Raw genomic sequence first — 22,264 nt, 5'->3', positions numbered from 1 at the left:
CTCAGGAAAGCCGAAGCCCGGACTTGATCTTACATCCTTAGCATTGGGAGCAGATGTGCTAACTAGGGATGTAACAATTAGTGTTGTTCCGATACCGTTTTTTGGCTACCGATACCCAGCTTTGCAGTATCGGCCGATACCGATACCATACCGAAACTTAAGGTTTTTTTTCCTCAACATGAAAAAGCTGTCCTGCTATTGGTTCAGAGCATTCAAGGCCCAATAGGATGTCTTAGATCAGCATGCAGTGAACATGTCACATACCAGTGAATGTCGTGCACGAGCAAGACACAAGATGCTGCATCCAAAATCCTATATAAGCCTTGGAATTAATGGTAGTGGCATGTTACTTGTGAGTACTCACCGATGCCGATAGCACTGTTTTAATGAAGTATCAGCACCTCTGCCAATATTTAAATAAGATCACAATATTGTAAGAAAAAAAAGAGATCATGCTAAAAACAAAACAAAAAAAAAAGCATAATATTGTGCTTTTGTCCATAACAGCAAACCACCTACAATCTCTAAAGCACTTACTTGCTAATGCAAGCACATATTGATCACTTCACAAGCAAATTAGTTTCCCATTCATCTGACAATTAGCATAATTTTAAACATAGGCCAAAACATCCCTAATTAAAATTAAATTGCACTAATAAACTAGCCACCAGAGGGTGCCAGAACTGCACAAATAGAATTCAACCTGACTTTCCTTTTTTTAACAGATGTGTTCCTTTTAAATATTGTGAACATGACGACAACGATATTGTGGAAGCTTTAATATCCCGATATTGCTCTTATCTCCTTAGTGCTAACCAGTGCCACTGGATGCCAATTTTCTCCCAGAGTTGTCAATTAGAATTATTCTTATGGTAACAGTCAATAGAGCACCAAACACTGACCAAATAAAATAATGAGGAGTGGGGGCAAATGTTGATGGAAGCACAATAGATTGTATAAAATTCATCATGGACACTGAAATTACATCACATAAAAATACAGGGGAAATTGGTTTTCTTTGTAATGACCACTGCAGACCACTAAGTGGACTCAGAAATCACATTCAAGACTCATTTTTCTTTTTCTTTCTTTTTTTTTTTAAACTCTGAAAAAGCCTATGAATAAACAACTTACAATGAAAATAATGTCAGTGAGTTGGCACATGAACAAAGTTAGAAAGTAGAGGAAGACGAGAACGAGATCACCACATGGAGATCAAGAAATATAATGGGGCCTTGCACTTTCTACTTTTGAGAAAGATAAAAACACAGATCCTCTCATGGCCCCAAGAATGGCGAAGAGGAGACATTTATGACATGAATGGCGGTCAGGAGTCACGGCCAGGGCCCTCTTGAAACCGCAGGCAACCGAGCGAGGGAAAGAAACGTTGGCTAAACCCAGCTGGTCAGTGAGCCCCTCGTCAATAATGACATCAGACCCATAGCCAATGAAAGTAGAAAGGCTATTGCTATTATATGGAATATTGCATTTGCTTTGCCTAAATCCGATGTGTTTACAGTAGGTCAGTTGACCCCCATCCCTAACCCACCCACTGGTTTTATCTCCGCCTCCGGGTCAGCAGACCTCCTCTCGCTGATATATAGCACCACTGTCATGTGTGTATTGTGGTCGCCCTCTTCCTTACTCTTTTTTTTTCTTTCCACAGAAATGAGTGGGAAGAAGAACTACAATGAGATTCCTACCATTACACTCAACAATGGAGCAAAGATGCCCTTTGTGGGGCTCGGGACGTGGAGGGTAAGCCTTAATACTTGTATGACATATTCAAGGATGTCACTGCATGCATGAATTGTTTCTTTTTAATCGGAGGGCAGCAAATTCCCTGTCTTGCCGCTTTAAATTGTGCTACTTCTGAGGTATTTTAAATTAAAAGAGGTCAGTGGCGTTCTATTTTTGTTGTGAAATGGAGTGGATAAGTACAAGTCCAGGCATGGAAAACTATGGAAAATGCTTCCAGTGGCGGAAACAACAAGCCTGAACAATTTTAATTCCTTCTTGCACAGTCGACCTGATTCAGAAAACAGATGGCAAGAGAGCGTGAAGCGGTGAGTTGGCAGAAATGGTGGGCAAACGTGAGCGTCCTTTGTGCTTCTAGTACAAAGAAAAGCACTCATTTGAACTACATAAATCTTTCATTCTTAATTGATGTGTTGAGATGATAGCGGCAGCAAACTGAAAATAAGATAAACAAACCGAGTATGAGATGAGCAAATGACCCCAACATACTGCCAAGACAACAAATCAATCCGACAGGGATAAGACGTGAAAGATTTTCAACTAGCAAAAATAATCTCTCCAGACTTAAACTCTAACGAGCACACTGCTGAAGGATTCTGGGGCAAAAAAGAAAATATTCTCTCGAAAAGGTGCATTTTATTTGCCCAAGATGTGCCTGAAGGGACCCATTCAATTACCCTCTGTCACCAGGCGGACCCCGGAAAGGTCACTGAAGCGGTCAAAGTGGCGATTGGCGCCGGCTACCGGCACATCGACGCGGCATACGTGTATGAGAACGAGGAGGACGTTGGCGCCGGGATTCAAACCGTGGTTGAGCAAGGCGAGGTGGGGAGGGAGGAGCTCTTCATTGTCAGTAAGGTAAACCTCCAGTGTTTTTCAGGCATGCCAATCCCATGACATCATTGCACCCATCACACACTGAATGACATTTTCTGCAGTTATGGTGCACCTTCCATCTCCCATCTCTGGTGAGAAAGGCCTTCAAGAAGACTCTCAGTGACCTCAGACTGGACTACCTGGACCTGTACCTCATTCACTTCCCAATGGGCACCAGGGTCTGAAACGCTGCTCAAAAGAACTCAGCCAATAGTTTGTCCAACTTGGAAGTAAAAGTTCTGACTTTGCAGGCTGGGGAGGAGCTCTTTCCTTTGGATGAGCACGAGCAGGTCATCCCCGACGGCAGCAGCTTCCTGGACACTTGGGAGGTAACTGGAACAAGAAACAGATGCATAAAGAGGCGTGACGTGTCACTAATTTGCGGTACGCAGGCCATGGAGGAGCTCGTGGATGCCGGCTTAGTCAAGGCCATCGGCGTGTCCAACTTTAACAAGCAGCAAATCGAAGCCATTCTCAAAAAGCCGGCTCTCAAGTACAAGCCGGCCATCAATCAGGTAATCAAAAGGGACTGTCAAAAGAACATATGCTAAATTTGGCTTAGTTGCATCTGTGTGTATTAGATTGAGTGTCATCCATTCCTGATCCAAGAGAAGCTGATCAACTATTGCCATTCAAAGGACATCGTTGTTACGGCTTACAGTCCGCTCGGATCCCCTGACAGACCCTGGTAAGCTACAGCAAAACTCAAATAGCATATTGTGCCAATATGTGTAATTAGGGGAATATTGTGCTGATTTTGAAGAATATCCTAATCACTTTTAAATCTTTAAACATATCACAACTGCAGCTTGTAGCTAAATCTGGCATTTTAACACTAAATCTTTTGCTAAAAAGGCCAGCCCAGACAATTTAATGCTTATTTTCTTTCCTACGTCTTGTGACCATGTGCTATGCATGAGGTATGAGATTCCCCCCACACACTTTTTTTTTTTTTTTTAACTTGCAAAGGGCATTTTCTGGTGAACCTTCACTCTTGGATGAGCCAACAGTCAAGGAAATTGCTCGAAAGTACACCAAGACTGCAGCACAGGTAACGTGCCCTCCTCCTGTACTGGGCTGTTATCTTGCTCCAATTGGTCACAATTAAGTCAGAAATAGCCAATGAACTTGTGACATTACAACCAACATCATTCATGCACACTTTATGATTTACCATTAAAAACAATTGCTTTCAGTATGAAATCGACCTTATGCAATTATATAACAAAAACAATAACAACATTATGTTTTGCCCAGCTTGAAACATTAAGACAGAAGAGGACAGAGCAAGACTGAAAACAAATATGGTTATTGTATTTTACAAGTTAACATTTTGGGCAGTAGACCAATTTGTAACCAACCCCAAACCAAGGAATCCTCATACAAGGAAGGCAGTGTTGCGAACCGTTGCAAATGATGCCTCGCTGATGATTTTCTATGTTAATGCTGCACATCATCACCACCAGATTCTGATCAGGTTCCACATTCAGCGGAACGTGACTGTCATCGCCAAGTCGGTGACTCCACATCGGATCAGGGAGAATTTTCAGGTATTCAAATCAAAACACAAGACAACTTAATTAAAGACCAAGCAACAATCCTAATGATTTGGTTGAGTCAAAGGTCAACAGGTTGCCATTCAACTTTTCAGGGATGCAAGCAAGAAGTCTATGGAGCAGTTTTTATAATTTAGTGGCAGAACCAGCAACCAAAGGGGAGCTGGTGCCCTTGGAACAGTTAAAAAGTGGTTGGAAAGAATTTCAGGTCTAGCCACTCAGATGGATACCGTAAATGTAAAAATCACTATTTATAGGCCTCAAAAGGCTTTAAAAACAAACAAACAAACAAACAAAAAAAAAACACCTTGAAGAAAAAATGGTAAGGACATAACAACACTAATCCCTATTTTATAATTGTTCTGTTCTGCCTCCCATTTCTATCCATCCATCCATCCATCTTGACCACTTATTCCTCACAAGGGTTGTGGTGGTGCTGGAGCCCATTCCAGCTGCATGGGCAGTAGGCGGTACACCCTGGGCTGGTTGCCAGCCAATCGCAGGCCACACAGAGACGAACAACCATCCACACTCACAAGCACACCTTGGGACAACTCGGAGCACCCAATTAACCTGCCATGCATGTCTTTGGAATGTGGGAGGAGACCGGAGTACCCGGAGAAGACCCACGCGGGCACGGGGAGAACATGCAAACTCCACCCAGGAAGGCCGGAGCCTGGACTCAAACCCGAGTTGCTCTGCCTCCCATTTACTCAATATCGTTCACTTCTCCACTACTTGGGGTGTAAATTTATTCCACTGTCAACCACTAGATGGCAGCACACTATTGTATTTCATTTAGCTGAGTTTTTTGGTTAAGAAGATGACTGAATTGTTAAAACGTCTCCAATACTATAATTTTCATGCATGCTGAATGCGATGGCTGTCTAAATGAACATCTTTGGTACTGAATATTGTGAAATGATAAGTTTGGTAGTGTGTGTGTGTGCTTTTTTTTTTTTTTTTTTTAAACCATAAACACAGACGGGCGGCACGGTAGTCGAGTGGTTAGCACGTCCGCTTCCCAGTTCTGAGGTCTCCGGTTCGAGTCCAGGCTCGGACCTTCCTGGGTGGAGTTTGCATGTTCTCCCCGTGCCCGCGTGGGTCTTCTCCGGGTACTCCGGTCTCCTCCCACATTCCAAAGACATGCATGGCAAGTTAATTGGGCGCTCCGAATTGTCCCTAGGTGTGCGTGTGAGTGTGGATGGTTGTTCGTCTCTGTGTGCCCTGCGATTGGCTGGCAACCAGCCCAGGGTGTCCCCCGCCTACTGCCCAGAGCCAGCTGAGATAGGCGCCAGCAGCCCCCGCGACCCTTGTGAGGAATAAGCGGTCAAGAAAATGGATGGATGGATAAACACAGACGAATTTTGCACTGTTAGTGTAGCCACAAAACCCCCACCAATAATCAGGATAAAAAAAAAAAAAAATCAAAACACCATCCCAATTTTTTCTTTTCAATTATTTTAATATATATATATATATATATATTTAAAGTAAGGTTGAACCTGATAAATTTTTTTTTGGACTATTGCTCTTAAAAGGATACTTGACTTACGTAGCCATTTTTGGCAGTCAAACATTAATATTTTGCCGATAATAAATTTGATAATTTTCATTTTTTTTCATGTACAATTAATTAGTACCTTTAAAAACACATTTTGCAACTTGCTGTCAACTGAAAATGACATCACAAGGGCTCAGTTAAGCAATCACAGCTCAGCTTGTGAATGTCACATGACCAAACCTAGAAAACGGATGAGCTGTGATTGGTTAGCTGGTTGAGTACTGGATTTTTTTCAAGAAATTCTGTAATCATCAAGTAGGGAAGATTTTTAGAAATTTGATTAACTCTCTCTAGATTCCAAAACAACACTAGAAGCGACACAGGATTGAAATTTTCCTCAAAGATGTTTAAAAAGCATTTTTCACTTCTGTTCCTCGTGTAGGTGTTTGATTTTGAAATTCATGACAACGACATGAAGATCCTGCTCAGTTTAAACAAGAATTTTAGAGGTTTCCCCATTTTATGGTAAGTGGACAGAGACAAATGAGCACGTAATCGGATTACGTTCATGTGTCCTTTAAAGAGATACTTTACTTATTTAGCCATTTTTGGTAGTCAAACATTAATATTTTGCCTATAATAATTTTGATATTTTCATTACTTTTCATGTACAATTAGTACCTGTAAAAACACATTTTGCAAATTGCTGTCAACTGAAAATGACATCACAAGGGCTCAGTTAACCAATCACAGCTCAGCTTGTGAATGTCACATGACCATACCTAGAAAGCAGATGACCTGTGATTGGTTACCTGAGCCCTTGTGATGTCATTTTCAGTTGACAGCATGTTGCAAAATGTGTTTTTAAAGGTACTAATTGTACGTGAAAAATCATGAAAGTATCAAATTAATTTACAGACAAAATATGAACTTTTTATTGCTATAATGGCCTAAATAAGTGAAGTCTCCCTTTAACTTGCCGCTTTTGTTTTCCTGACAGGGCGTCGAAACACAAAGACTATCCACTCAACGCCGAATATTAACTCCGAACGGGGAGTTTCTGCGTAGGATCCAACAACTGAGGATCGTGCTTGTGTTCATGTTTGACTTCGACTTTCACGTAGTATGAATAAAACGTTTATCAGCTGTTTTCACCCCGTTAAATGGCTCGGTATGAAATGCTCTTCATGAATGCATATTTGTTTCATTTCATGAGAGGACTTCCATTCCTACACACGGCACACTAGGAGTGTAACGAATACGGATATGAATCGTAAAATTGGTTTGTTAAAATTTCGAAGAGGCGAGGGCGTCAAATTGAAACGCTCTTGAATGTATCACACGCCGACACCACAAATAAAACTCTTAAGACAAGACTCAGTACATACTACTTGATTTTATTGGAACATACTCCAGTCCTATTCTTCTTGCAATTATACTAACGTTCTGGCTGTGGCATTTACTGACCCCTCGTGCTTAGGAATAGCGCGAATAGCACACAGTCCTTCGTGCCCTGCAGGCACGGCACTGTGTGGCTTTGGCACACAGGAGAAGTGAAAATAATGAGGCAACAACCTCACAAGCAGCGCACATGACTCGGCGGTGACAACAGTCACAAGTGCAAATAAGAAGAAGTGCTAAGAAGAAAATGTATAATGCCACGAGTATTGATACATTTCAAACTTGGTTGCCCTTGCCAACATTAAGCTACTACGACAAATATAGTCAACATTTGTAAGGACAGTAATAGTACCAGCAGTGCTCTACAGAAACGAAAGTGAACTTCAGCACCCACGTTTGGCAATTTTCCACCTCAAAACTCAGCATGGAAAGGGTAATCCTTGTGATTCACGCTCCTGGAGGTCAAGGGGAAAGAAACAAAAAAACAAACAAAAAAACCCCGTATAAAAACGATGCCGTACAACAAGCAACGTCTTAACGTCATTTCTTTCCACTCACCAATGCATCCCACAGGCTCTCCAATTCCGATTAAATCCCAATATGGTCTTCATGTCGTCGTCGCTGAGTTGGAAGTCAAACACCTGCAAACACGCACATAAACACAACGTGCAAAGCAAGAGATTGTGGGCATTGGGGATGCTCCTTACCTTGAAATTGTCCTGGATGCGGTGAGGTGTGATCGATTTAGGAATCACAATCACATTCCTCTGGATGTGGAAGCGGATCAGGACCTGATTTTAAATCCAGAGTTCAGGCTCGGGCTCAGTCAACGATATTGGGAAAAATAATCTCATTGAAAAATTTCCCCCCGCAGAATCGCCATTTAATATGTGATTATTTTCTCAAGGTCCCTTTGCCATGTATTTTTAACAAATAAAAACAAATTAATTTGTATTACTATCATATTTATTTTACATAAAAACTTTGGTTTTATAAGTCAGACAAATTAATCATGAATTAATGAAATACAAATGTATTTATCTACTTCAATTAGTTAACTCACTAAACACTGACTCACAGCCTTCAATGTTGTTCACTATGACAACTTGACAAAATTCTACCAATTAGGGGCGGCCTAAACTTAAGCTAGTAAATCATATAACACATTACAACAATAATTGCAAACGTGTCTATCAAAGTGGCTTCATCATGTCAATTATTCAAATTTCATGAAACAATAATATGTAAACATGTGGACTGCACTTCAGACACTGAACTTATCTAGCCACATATACAAATAAAGCGACTGACCAAAATGAAGCCCCAAATTACAGCCTTTGTGATTTGCAATGTAGATTTGAATTCAATGATTTGTTCAGCCTAGGGATGATTATACTATCAATTATTCCATCAAATAGTCACACACCCATATAATTTATTTTTATTTTTTTAATCCACTAAGGTTGAATGTGAGTTGAATTGGGTGGATATAACTACACTAATTATCTTATGAACATATGCATGACTGCAACACCAACAGGATTAGCCTACACTATACGGTTAGCAATCGTGATTAGCATTAGCACGATAGCAATTACCATTTTATAAGGTAAACAAACACTCACCACTATCCATTTAGTTCACACATACATCATTAAATCTGTCTTCAAAGTCACTTTCGGACGATGCTTCAACAATAGAGCTGCCTGCTAGCTACAATGAGCTCAATAACTTCCTATCCATTGCGTGCGTCTGCAAAAAAAAAAAAAAAAAAAAGGGCTGTGCTTCCTTCCCCAAGTCATTATCTTTCCCTCGTTCAAAACGGATGTAGCTTTTATTGCTGTTGTACCTGAGCAGCTGTTTTGTTGTGTTTCTTGGCTATGGCCATGATATTGTGATCCTCCAAAAGTGAAGGGTCGTCTGGTTTTGCCCTGCAATGCGCAGCCAGCGGACTTTGTCACATGTTACTCGGAAAACAGCAGAGATGATCCACGTTTGAAGACGAGCAAAGCTACCAGGGTCTGTCCGGGGAGCCGAGGGGACTGTAGGCTGTCACGGCGATGCCCTTCGAGTGGCAGTAGTCGATCAGCTTCTCCTGGCACAAGAAGGGGTGGCACTCCACCTGTGGGCACAAATGTACAACAACACTTTCTTTGACTACTTCAAATGTTCCTTTGTTGAGTCATGACTGAAACTTTTCTCAAATCGTATTCTCTTTTTGGAAGCAACACAAAAGACTGAATGTCTGATGTTTTTGTAGAATGGCTGCAGGGCAGAGGAGCAAATGGTAGCTTAATTTAATACGAGGCACGATCAAGCCCAGATAGAAGGGGGTAAACAACAGACTAAGCTTATTAGCCTAGCTTCAGGGGAGGACTGGCTGCATCAAACTCAGGAGAATTAGAAAACCTTTAATTATCCCTTCTCGGGAGAAACAAACATGACAGCATTACAGACTGCTGCACTTTTAGGATGACCTGTCATATTGATAGAAAACATCAATACATGTGATTTTGATGTTATTCCTGTTTCATATTGTATGTGTGAGTGTTGGCGTACCTGGTTATTGGCAGGCTTGTATTTGAGGCCTGGCTTGTTGAGGAGACGTTCAATCTGATCCCGGTTGAAATTGGAGATGCCGATTGCTCTGACCAGACCGGCATCTACCAGCTCCTCCATCCCCTAAAACACACAATATGGGCAGTTTTTGCACTCTAAGGAGCTCCACAGGGCTCTGTACCGGATGCTCTGCCTTTGTTAAATAACCCACATGGAGTGATCAAAATCCAATCAGTCATCAAATCACATATGCAAGTAGAATTTTATGACTTTGTTTTTTATTTGACAAACTTTTACCTCACCTCCCACGTCTGCAGGTAGTCAGAATTATCAGTAATTATTTCGTCATTGCTGTCCAAAGGAAATACGTCGTCGCCAGCCTATATAATTACAAAGAATAAAAAAAAAAAATTAAAAATAATCTAGAACAATAATGGATAACACTTGCAGCATTTACCTTGAATCCCATTGGCCAGTGCACTAGATAGAGGTCAAGGTAGGCCAGTTTGAGATTGCTCAGGGTCTTCTCACAAGCTTTCCGAACCATGGACTTTTCATGGAAAGTGGACCACAGCTAAGGGACAAAAGATGTCGTGTAAGAACCCAAAAAAGGCAGTTGGATTATGTTGTCACACTGCCATCTGCTGGATTAGAGTCGCCATTTAAATGGCTTCGTTGCTGACCCATGCCATCGTGCTTAATGTACTGGGAATTTGGACTGAGATTTGACACAATTTACCTTACTAACAACAAAAAGGTTGTCTCGCTTGACCACTCCTTCCTTGATCATGGCCTGGATTCCCTCGCCCACCTCCGTCTCATTCTGGTAGATGAAAGCCCCGTCGATGTGCCTGTAGCCCGCCGATATGGCGGCTTTCACCGCCTCAGTCACTTTACCCGGTTCAGACTACAAGAGAATGACTGAAGTTATTTGGAACATGCAGTACAAATAACTGAAATGAAACCTAATAGTTGACAAATACTAAACATCATGTAAAGCTTGTCTGAAGGATAGCGGTAAGAAATAAAACTGACTGGAATCATAACAAATATTATTATTGGTTATGACCTCTGTTATGGTACCCTAGAGTACAAACCAAAACCACTTGGCGTCAACTGAAGATGACATCATGCGTGCTTCGGAAACAGATAACGACCAATCAGGGCTCTGTTTGCGAACGTCATACAACAAAACCCAGAAAACGGGAGCCGTGATTGGTCGCTTCCTGAACTCTGAGCACCTGTCATGTAGTATAATTGTACATGAAAAATAATTAAGTTGTCACATTAGTTCTAGACAAAATATTATCTTCCCACTGCTGAAAATGGCTAAAATGAGTCAAGTATCTCTTTAAGCGCCGTGCTGACTTCTCTCCCTGCCTGCTCTGCTCCCATTGGCCCAATCATCTCGCACATGCAACAAGTGGTGCCTTCAGATCCTCATTCCCTATTAAAATTAATGCACATACTATAAATTTGTTCCAGCCTCCCCCAAAAACGAAAACAACAAATGGAAAAATAGTGCCTTATACAATACAAATTACAAACAATTTCAGCTTTTACTTTTATGAACTGTTTACATTGTACATGGATGCCTTTCAGTGTACAATGTAGACTCGGCTTCTCTCAGCTGTTTCAGATCCTCACTGAAGATAAAGAATCTGACTTTGAGTCCAGTTCTATTGAATGTCTAAATGTGCACGTATTTCAACTGAGAGTGGCATTTGTGTGAAGCCTTTTTTTTTTTGCCAAATGAGTTGAATTTACTGCCACATGTATCAAAAGTTAGGACAAAATAAATCCATCAGATTGATCTTATCACAAAATGAATGAATGAATAAGCCTGAGTTGGGTCATTCGTATCTCAAGGCATCACTATAATAGTCCAGTAACACAATGCCAAGTTTGCAGCCAGGGCTTTTTGGTGCCATCTACAATGTATGGCTTCGCTACATATGAACAATATACTCAAATACCAAAAACAAACACCTATACACAGCAATTTAAACGTACAGCTAAGCCCCACATACACAATATAGTAATGATGAATACATGAAAGTAAAATATTTTCTAAATGGCATGTGTAGCCATTTAACCTCAACCGCATAATAATATTAACTACAGAGTTCATATTAGTATAGATAATTCTGCAAATACGTACAACGAAGAGTAAAATCCAATACTTCATTTGGGCACTTGAACTGTACAGCAAGCTAAGCACCTTCTCGTAAAAAACGTAAATAAAAATAGTCCAATTATGCTCGTTGCTCTGTTTTGTGCTATAACGGATTCATCTGCATATTAAATACTGAATCGGTGCATGATATAGCGAATCCCGAACGAATGTGTTATCTAACCTAGAATGTTAGCTAGCATTAGCCACAGTTAGCCTCACGATCAAAACGATTCATTCACACGCACAATTATAATGACACTCAGTGAGTTTATTTTCGACGCGGTATGCAACTCCCTCACGTCTAATTTTAAATTTCGATGGCCGCGCCGGTTTCTTATCCTGCTTCCCCCGTCGTCGTTGCACCCGCAGAAAGAAAGTAACTAGTAACTTTCCATTAGATCCAAGAGATTCGTAACGAATCACTCACTCTCCAAGTCCCCAGGCCGACGATGGGGATTAATGCGCCAGTGTTCAGCTTCACGGATGTTGCCATTGCTTCCGAAGGACGAGTTGAAGCCTTCAGGTCAGCTGCAGTACGCTGCAACAAGTGGAATTGGTGTGTGCGTGTGTTTGTGAGTGTGGCGGAGTGGGGAGGCGTCGTCGATTGATTGGTGATGCCTTGCAGGTTGCCCCAGGCGTGAAATCAAACAGTACAGTGATTCACATAAAACAAACAAACAAACAAACAAACAAACATAAACCACAAATATTATCTTGGACAGTGGATCATTATTATTATTGTTAATATTCACAGACTACTAGACTAGAAATTCTGAAATGATGAATTACTCCTGGAATGATGCTGCGATTTATCACGCCTGAAACATTCTTTCTGACGTTCTTGTTTTCGCCACTCGAGGGAGACAGTGCACCAGTCTTGTTTTGGACCCTTGGCAACATATGGTAATACAGTAAAATACTGTATCATTTCCTTCCTTTTACATTTAGACCTGTGTACTTTCATGTGTGATCAAATAAATAGCTTTATGGCCTAAAATGGCCTCTTATAATGAGTTATTTGACAAAATGATGATATAATATGGAAGCAGACACACGCACGCAAAGATCCTAATTGCCGTTAAAATATACGTCACCCTTCAATTTAAAATACAACCATCCAATGTCCTCACGATGGTAAAAAATTAAAAATACGAAAGCAAAAATAGCTAGTACATACTACATACGTTATCCTTGATGCATGTTCAATATACAATGTATGTTTTCTAATATTCCAAACTACAACACAACAAACAACAAACTACAACTGTTATTACAGTGAAATGTTAATAGATGCCAAACAAAAAACAAAACAAAACAATAATCATCAGTTTAACATGGCATGCGGTGATTTTAATTTTTATTAATTTAAATAAATGTATTAACAACATCCACAAAACAGTTATTACAATTTGTAGTCCAACCCACTGTAAATATGTGATGCTCATTAAATAAGGTGCAATTAATATCAAAAGTTCCAACTCTGTTATTCTTATTCATCTAATTTATAAGCATAGATTAGTAATTATGTCTACTACTAACAATAAATGCCATTTGACTCAGGGCTAGAATCAATCTTAAAAGCAGGATTAAAATAATTTAAATTTGTGTACACTGTTTTTTTACACTGGTCGTAGCTCCACGGTTCCGTCGTCTCTGTTGAATAAAGTGTAATTGCACATCCTCTACAGGAGGTGGCAGTGGCGCTCTCGCTGACAGAGTGCGCAAGGAGTATTCCTCTCCAGAAGTGTACTTGCAACAATTTTATAAACAAATTATAATATTTAGGGGAGAGTGGGGTAAATTGTGCCAATTTTTACTTGCAAGGGGATTACAGGAATGCCTCCAAATAAAATATGTTTATATGTTGTGCATCCCTGGGAGCAATCACGTTGGATCTTCAATAAACTGTAAACAAAAAAAAAAAAGAAAGAAAAAAAAGTGGTTTGTGGCACAACTTGCCTCCAGTGCGTTGTGTCATTAGTCAGAATTAAGTGAGGTAAATTGTGCCATTGATAACTGAAGTAAAAAAAAAAAAAAAAGATTTTAATCTCACAAACGATAATGCTATATAAAAGGAAGACAAATTATTCCCTCAATTTTCTTTTCCTGTTCACCTTTTTTAACTTCTCTTTCTTTGTGAGACTTCTCCAACTCCATCTTCTCAGGTGTGTCAGTCACAATTCTTGTTTTCACTTTCTTTTAAAAAAATAAAATAAATAAATAATAATTGGATTTTAGCAAGGGAAAATAAGTTCTTAAGACAAGTGAGCAGAACAACCAGATTTGTCACTTGGTGAGTGGTCGGGAGGTAAGCCTAAGCCTGTTTTTCTTAACCCTATTTTTTTTATGGTCACCTTGCAGATTTTTATCTCCTTTCCAGCTTAACATATGCTTTTTATCTCTTTCACTGCTCTTTCCAACTCCTCAAGAGGAATTGAAACACGGTCTGTCTTTCTTTTGTCTTGTGGCATGATTAATTTTGGTCAATAATTAAGAATGGCACATCGTTTTAGCGCCCAAATGTAAGAATACAGTTTATATCAATGAAATACAATAAAGCAATATAGAGTAAATAACCATAATTTAGGTGAAGTTGTGCCATTTACACAACTTATCCCAGGTCCTTTGGCACAAATTATTCCAAGGCCAACATTTTGGAAAAAAAAACACAACTCTGGCCTAGAGCAGTACACGCAACAAAGTCGCTTGCCATCCATTCTTATTATGCTTCTTTGTTGGTATGCCCAAATAAAAGAAGCTCATCCTGGGATGTGGCAATCTTGAACGAAAAAAAAAAAATCTTTCATCTGAAATGGCAATACACATACATGCACGCACACAATTACACAGTCAGCGAGGCAAGGTGAAACCAGCTCTTCAGTTAAAATCAGATTAAAACCTCACAATTCTTTAAGTGAGCCATGAGGAGACGATAAGAGCTGTGGAGAAAAGTGCTATATTTGACTAAAGAAAAAAAAAAAACATACAAAGGGAAAAGTTGCAGGAGCCAGTAGAGCTGTGTACCTTACAATGTCTCCTCTGATCTTCTCCCCCAGCTGGACGTCTGCATCTCCAGGCCCTCTCTCGCTCCTCTGATCTGACTTCAGACAGCCTCCAAACTGTCAAAGTGGCCCCGGAATCAAACGTGGTCACAAGCTGCCTTCATCAAAAGACCAAGACGCCACTGACACTGTTTTGTGCAGGGCAAGCATCTATTAGAATGAAAGGAAGAGGGCAAAAATGACCACATATTTGAACATGGCGTGTGAAATGAGGTGGCTCGACAGAAGAGTTTGAACACAAGTAACATCACCTTTCCAACATGATTCTTAATGACACAAACTGCTATTTGACAGACACAAGGGGTTGACAAAACCACCAAAAGCCTCCACAAGGAGGCTTTTGTTTTCTATCAGATTGTGTAACTTTTCTTTTATATATCATAGATTTAATAGAATTCACACAAGGCTAGACCCATTGAATATCAGTAAAATCTTACTGACCACATCAAAGAAAAAAAATGGCTAAATTTATTTTCTATTCAATTCAACAGGATTACTATTTTAGTCTAAGTTGATTTGAATTTGTTGTGCTCTGCAGGATATTATGTCTGCATTTCAAAATCACCACGGGATTTCCATTCAGCTTGTTTGCATGCGTGCCTTGACATCAGGCTGTAATCTAAATTTGAATTTCCCTGTACACTATCAAATGTAGTATCATAATTAATGCTAAACTAAAAAATCTAATCAATTTGTTGCATTTATTTCCAATCTGTTTTCATTTGGGAAGAAATTCTGGACCCTAGATAGAACTTGTACAACTCCTTTAAATAAAAATGATACGATTTGAATTCTTCGTACCCTCATTGATCCTGCTATGTACTGTAGCTAAATAAGGTAAGTAAAATATTAGAAACACCTCTCAGTATTGCACTCTTAAAACTGCTGAGCAAAATGCAACCCAAACTGGTTGAAATAGCTAACAAAGCACTGGGTCTAAAAGGAACCAAGACAATGCTGGGTTATTTCTAACGGAATTGAGGATTTGACCCAGAACAATGGGTTGAGATTTTGACCCAAGAAGAGGTAAAAAAAACAAAAAACAAAAAACAAAAAAAACAACAACAACAACAACAACAAAAACATCCATAGCTATCAAGAAATGGGTATGTGGGTTATCAATATACGTAGCTGTGCAGGTTAGAAATAAAAATGTTATTACCAACATTTTCAAAGAAGATGAAGCAATCTTCAGTTGTCAGGTGTTGCCAACCCAATTTCCTGGCTCAAATATATTGTAATTAAGCCAATCTTGGGTAAAAATAATCCGATCTGATCAAAATCCACAGCTCTCCAAACGAGTGTGTTAAGGAAACAACCTTTGTGCATGTACTATATTATAAATTCGACATGAATCAATCACTCACTCTCTCTGGGCATTATTACAATTATTTGGTGTGGGTGTACATTTTTGAGTGCCACAGCTGTAAAATAACCCATTTCCAAGCGAGGTGTCCTCTTTCAGGCCCTTCACATCAGTTTCGGTCTTGATTGCTCTCTCAGACGTCGCCCGGAGGAAAACAACTCATTGAGTGCTTTGCTATTTTTACGACGTCAGGTGCCAAGTGTCCATCCGCACTCCACCATTTTGTACCCTCATCAACCTTAACTGGTGTGAACAAACATCATTGTGGTCATTATGTAGATTACAGCGCCCTTTTGTGAAAAAGTTGTCACCAAAAACACAATTTGAACAGGCCTAATCAGCTAAATTTGAAAGTCAAGCCTTTATTTTATTTTATTTTTTTAGCTACAAGAGCACTTATCAACCTTGGAAGCAGCATCACATTGCTTTTGAGTTTTGACAACAGACAACTTTAATAATGTGGGAAGGGTTATCAAATCAACATATGATGGATACAAAAAGTCTACACAACCCTGTTCAAATGGCAGGTTTTTGTGATGTAAAAAAAAAGGAGGGAAATTATTTCAGAAACTTAAATCACCATTAATGTGATCCATAACCTGTGCAACTCCAATCCTTTAATTTTTTTATTTATTTTTACATTCCAGGCCCTCATTCACAGAGAGCTTCCACAGCATGAGAGCAAATATTAGCCATGAGCCAGAAAGAAAAAAAAAAAAAAAAAAGTCAAAACAATAAAAAGCTATTAGAATATCTGAAATTTATTAATCAGTGGGTTTCAGGTCACGTGAACGGTAGGAAATTTTTTGCAATTATTTATCTTGGCATTTTTTTTTTTAAATCACAGAAATAATTGAACAGGGGTGTGTAGATTTTTGCAGCAACTGTACCATGCTATGTATCCCATCTCACAAAAGGTGAGAACACACCTCACACTTTTGTGGAAAATGAAAAAAATCACATGACACAATTTCACTTAGGGGTGCACTCACTTTTGTTGCCAATGATTGAAACATTGACACTGTGTCTGAATCTTAATCTGTCTATTGTCGGAAAAGTACGCTGTTAATGTGTATAGGACGCGCCCACCATGACTTGCCAGAATAAGTGATTCGGTCTGGAAAATGGGTCAGTTGACGCAATCGCTCGTCTTTGCACCCAGCTCCAAAAGATGCCCAACAAAAAGAGGAAATGCGCTTTGCTTTAAATCCCCATGGCCTTTCACTTGCCCATATTTCGAGGAATCACCAAACGTAAACAGTAGGTCATCAAGAAAGAGTGAAGGAACAGATCATCCTGCAAAACTACAGGTAACAATTTTTTTTTCCCCGAAAAAATGAAATCAATGCTTATGTTACATTAATTGCCCTTTTGCTACGTGTATAAAACCTTTAAAATGGCATGCATCAGCTTTACTACTAAACCTGTAACATTGCACCTATGCAAAACTAGTGTTGTTCCGATACTGATACTGGTATCGGCAGAGGCTCAGATACTACATGAAAACAGTGGTATCGGTATTGGTGAGTACTAACAAGTAACATGCCGATACCATTATTTCTGACACTAAAGTAGGATTTTGGATGCAGCATCTTGTGTCTTGCTCGTGCACGACATTCACTGATATGTGAAATGTTCACTGCATGCCGAGCTAAGAAATCCTATTGGCCCTTAAATGCTCTGAACCAATGGCAGGACAGCTTTTTCATGTTGAGGAAAAAAAACCTTAGGTATCGATATGGTATCGGCATCGGCCGATACTGCAAAGCTGGGTATCGGAATCGGTATCGGGGGCCAAAAAAATGGTATCGGAACAACACTATCAAAAACCAGTGGATTGACTCAATTTACAGCAAGCAATATCCTGTTTGAACGAAGTAAATTCTGATGTGCGCCTTCAAAACACGACTGACAGTACGTGAAATAAAAACTGACATTGCTATTATTAAAATTGGAGATGATTGTCTACAATTATGACGAGCATCTGAACATCACAATTTAGTGGTAATTGCTTGGTAAAAGGATATTTCTCCTGTCTATAACTTCAAATACGTAATATGATACCAGTCGTGGAAGGTCAGGATGACACAGCAGGAAAAATCTTCCTCCACAAACTTCCTCCCGTGCCGCTTCCTCATTTTGAGTCAGCTGATTTTATTGACAATATGGCGAGTGAACTTCTCCAATGGGGGCATGTGCAATGTACAGGCAGATTGGATGCATAGAAAAGTGAGGAAACATCAAGATGCACATCTTTTGACTCCATTTTCCAAGTGACTTTAAATGTGAAGCATAGCTTAATCGGCATACAAGCGTGTATATTTAGATATGTGCTGTGTGAACATGTGTGCGTGTGTGACTTTGCACGCACTGCCATATTTGCACGTGGCAAACACAAACACTGCATTTTGCAATCTGGTCTGATCACCCGTGTCTGAGTCATAGATTATTTGCCAAGTCATAGAGGGAAGTATTTCATGTCACACCCTTAAGCAGCAAGCGGGAAGGAAGCATCAGTACAAACAAATGGCGTGCCAGCCAAAAAAAAAAAAAAAAAAAAAAAAACAAAAAAAAAACCAAACAAACATGCAATGGTTGTGTTTTGCAACATCTAGTGGCCAAACTGGGCATTGCTTCCAATGTTGCTCTGGCATTTGAAGGCTTTCCAGCCTATATTAATAAATAAATAAAAAAATGGATACAAGATCACAGGAAATGTTCATCCATCCATGTTCTTAGCTGCTTATTCATCTTAATAAAACTCACAAGCAGTAAGACCCAATCCCCTCACACTTGTCCCCAAAGGTCCAATCCTGCCTTGCCATTGACATTTGAATAAAATAAAATAAAATAAAATAAAATAAAATAAAATAAAATAAAATAAAATAAAATAAAATAAAATAAAATAAAACACGAGACAACTCAAAGCACACAGAGCAGGTAATGAAACAACAAAAAGCCATAGTAAAATACAAATATTATATAATAATAAAATGTGTTAATGCCTTATTTATAATGGCTAATAGTACAGTGATGTACGTTGACCTTGGTGTTGACCTGTAATTTTTTTTGGAGGTTATTCTGTGCTCTCATTCATATTATTCGTCTCTTTGATTTGTCACCAATTTTCCTCCTGCGGCCACGTTCGGAGATGTTGGCTTCCAGTCTGTGGTTTTTAAATTTCCGAATAATATGTGCAGCTGTAGCCACACAAACACAAGCTTGGAGATGGTCATATAGCATTTACCTTTAACGTTCTGGTCTATGATTTTCTTTCTAATCTCACGAGACAACTCTCTCATTCGCTCCCTCCGGGCCACGTTAATCATGTTTATCCTTATTATATTAACAGGGGGCTACAACAAATTTATCCATGTAATGAAAATGGCTTTTAAGGCGAAGAAGATGTGGTTGGCTTGACAGTGGAAGTGTATTGACACGGCGTTGAAGAGCAAAACGATGTGCGGGGAGAATGTCAACATTGTCTGCTCGGAGGCACCACTTCAAAGCCGGAGTGCGCTAACCTCCTCTCAGCGGTGGCGCGCACTCTTGACCGACGAAAAGTGAAAGTGAATGCTCATCCACGGTCTGCAGCCTCTTCCTGGGACGGCACTTTGAAGTCCCAAAATGGAGCTGATTGACTGGCGAAAAGTCGAGGAGAAAACAAGCTTTTTGTTGTTTTCCCCACGGAAAGAAACTGATCTTATATGATGGCCTACAAGCATCCACTGTCTGCTTTGAAAAAATTCACCTTTATGAAACAGAAACAAAAGAGTATCACTCTTATATTTTAACTAAGCAAAACTTGGAAGTACAATTAAAAACAGTCCAGGCATTATCTTCAACACTATCAGAATAACCGACCTACATTTATAACTTCATTTTTAATCCAGGAATTTGTATTCAATTATTCCCAACAATGTATTCTCTTCATTACGTAGCAATTTTGACTGCACTGCTTCCAGTATGTCGAAGTCTATTCAAGTGTGTCATGACTGGGTCATGCCAGGGTTATGTTTGGGTCATGTAAGGGCATGACAGGGTTATGTTTGAGTCATGCAAGGGTTATGTTTGGGTCCTGGTACTGTCATGACTGGGTCATGCCATCGTTATGTTTGGGTCATGCAAGCGCATGACAGGGTTATGTTTGGGTCATGCAAGGGTTACGTTTGGGTCATGGTACTGTTATGACTGGGTCATGCCAGGTTTATGTTTGGGTCATGCATGGGCATGACAGGATTATGTTTGGGTCATACAAGGGTTATGTTTGGGTCATGACCGTGTGGTCAAGTGTCTGTTTTGAACTGAGTTAAAGTGTCTATTTTGAACTGATGTAACCAGTATCTAGTTTCAACTGGTAAGACGCTATGTGATGTCAGGAGCTATGTGATGTCAAGACTATTTAATCTCTTTATCTGGTCAACAGCCAATCAGATGTCAGTCCTGTTTCCCACATGTCTAGCCACAGCCAATCAGATCGATTCACTGTGTATATAAACCTGACGGAGAAGTGTGTTTTTGTCGGATTATTACTCCTGTTCCTCTGTCCACCTCCACAGCCCAAGTTAGCTTAGCGTCTCGTGATTCTCGATACATTCTCGTTGCTTCTCATCTAGTCAAGTTTATTCTACGCCTCGATGTTATGCGAATAAAGAGTTAAAATCTTATTTGTGTCTGCGGTTTTGGGATTCAACTCCAGAACATAAAGTGAAATGCAATTTAGTGCCCACTATTTCACATCTTAGTGAATCGGGCCTACGTGTTGCCATTTCTATCTAACCTTCATCAGTGATGGCCAATAAGTCATTCGTTTGCCATCCTTGGTTGCTTCGTCAGGGCAAAACTGTAACAGACAAATTTGACAAGCTTTGCGCTGTTATAATGTTGATGGTTTCAATCCGAATTACGCGTTTTGCTTAAAAGGAAAATGCTGATACGATTGGACTCGGTCAATCCAGCGATTGATTTGCTATTATTAACTGTGCACCAGTGCCTGATACTGACATGGAAGTGACCCCTTTTGTGTGACGGAAGCATAACACACGTATTTTACCACTTTGTCACATGCTGCATGGCTTTGGTTTGACTTACGGCAACATGCAAACATTTGGAATCTGATCAAGATTTAATGTTTTGTAACATTTGTTCTTAAATTTGTATGCTGGTGTTGGGAAAGGTCACAAGTTGAGATGAATTTGATCATATATATATATGTATATATTAGTGTATCGGCAGAGGTGCCGATACTGTATTAAAACAGTGGTATCGGTATCGGTGACTACTCACAAGTAACATGCCGATACCATTAATTCCAACGCTAATATAGGATTTTGGATGCAGCATCTTGCGTCTTGCTGGTGCACGCCATTCACTGGTATGTGACATGTTCACTGCATTAAGATATCCTATTGGCCCTTGAATGGTCTGAACCAATGGCAGGACAGCTTTATATATATATATATATATATATATATATATATATATATATATATATATATATATATATATATATATATATATATAATAGCACAGAAACAAGGCTATTTTAGAAAAACTAAGGAAAAAAAAACTAAAATTCAAAAAAACAATTTTGTTAACAAAATAAAATAAAAACAAAAATGCTTTTTAAAAAACAAAAACTATAAAAAAAACTATATATATATATATAATAGCACAGAAACAAGGCTATTTTAGAAAAACTAAGGAAAAAAAAACTAAAATTCCAAAAACAATTTTGTTAACAAAATAAAATAAAAACAAAAATGCTTTTTAAAAAACAAAAACTATCTGAAACTACATTTTATGTTTACAAAACTAAATAAAACTAATTATATCAAAAATGTCCTTCATTTTCATCTTTGATAATTAATTTAATGCATGAGCCTTTGGGGATGATTTTAAATGATTTATTTTGATATTAACCGGAATAAGGATGTTTGAAAGTGTGTCACACAGATGTGACGCAGCCAATAGAAAAGCACCTTCCGATGACGTCGCTCTCATGGT

The 22,264-nt window shown here is 39.3% G+C and overlaps 1 protein-coding gene across 4 annotated transcripts; it reads right to left on the bottom strand.

The window, feature by feature from the left end:
* Positions 1-1,978: 1,978 nt before the first annotated feature.
* Positions 1,979-12,451, bottom strand: LOC144003206 (aldo-keto reductase family 1 member B10-like). 4 transcript variants are annotated; one of them, XM_077499200.1, is made up of 10 exons: positions 12,258-12,451; positions 10,394-10,561; positions 10,112-10,228; positions 9,957-10,034; positions 9,655-9,777; positions 9,111-9,217; positions 8,945-9,026; positions 7,803-7,886; positions 7,654-7,736; positions 1,979-2,967 (listed from the first exon to the last, which is right to left on the bottom strand). In XM_077499200.1, the coding sequence occupies exons 1-10, from the start codon at positions 12,321-12,323 to the stop codon at positions 2,838-2,840; spliced, it is 1,038 nt and encodes a 345-aa protein (XP_077355326.1). In that variant the 5' UTR covers positions 12,324-12,451; the 3' UTR covers positions 1,979-2,837. The 4 variants fall into 4 exon arrangements, with proteins under 4 accessions (XP_077355326.1, XP_077355327.1, XP_077355328.1 ...); XM_077499201.1 differs by having other exon boundaries at positions 12,130-12,270; XM_077499202.1 differs by lacking the exon at positions 12,258-12,451 and adding an exon at positions 11,838-12,121.
* Between the last annotated feature and the right edge of the window lie 9,813 nt (positions 12,452-22,264).

Source organism: Festucalex cinctus, chromosome 16 (genome assembly GCF_051991245.1).
Source record: "Festucalex cinctus isolate MCC-2025b chromosome 16, RoL_Fcin_1.0, whole genome shotgun sequence".
NCBI classification, from domain to species: Eukaryota; Metazoa; Chordata; class Actinopteri; order Syngnathiformes; family Syngnathidae; genus Festucalex; species Festucalex cinctus.
Note: the sequence above shows the minus strand (reverse complement) of the source record. Positions and strands in the feature narration are given on the sequence as shown.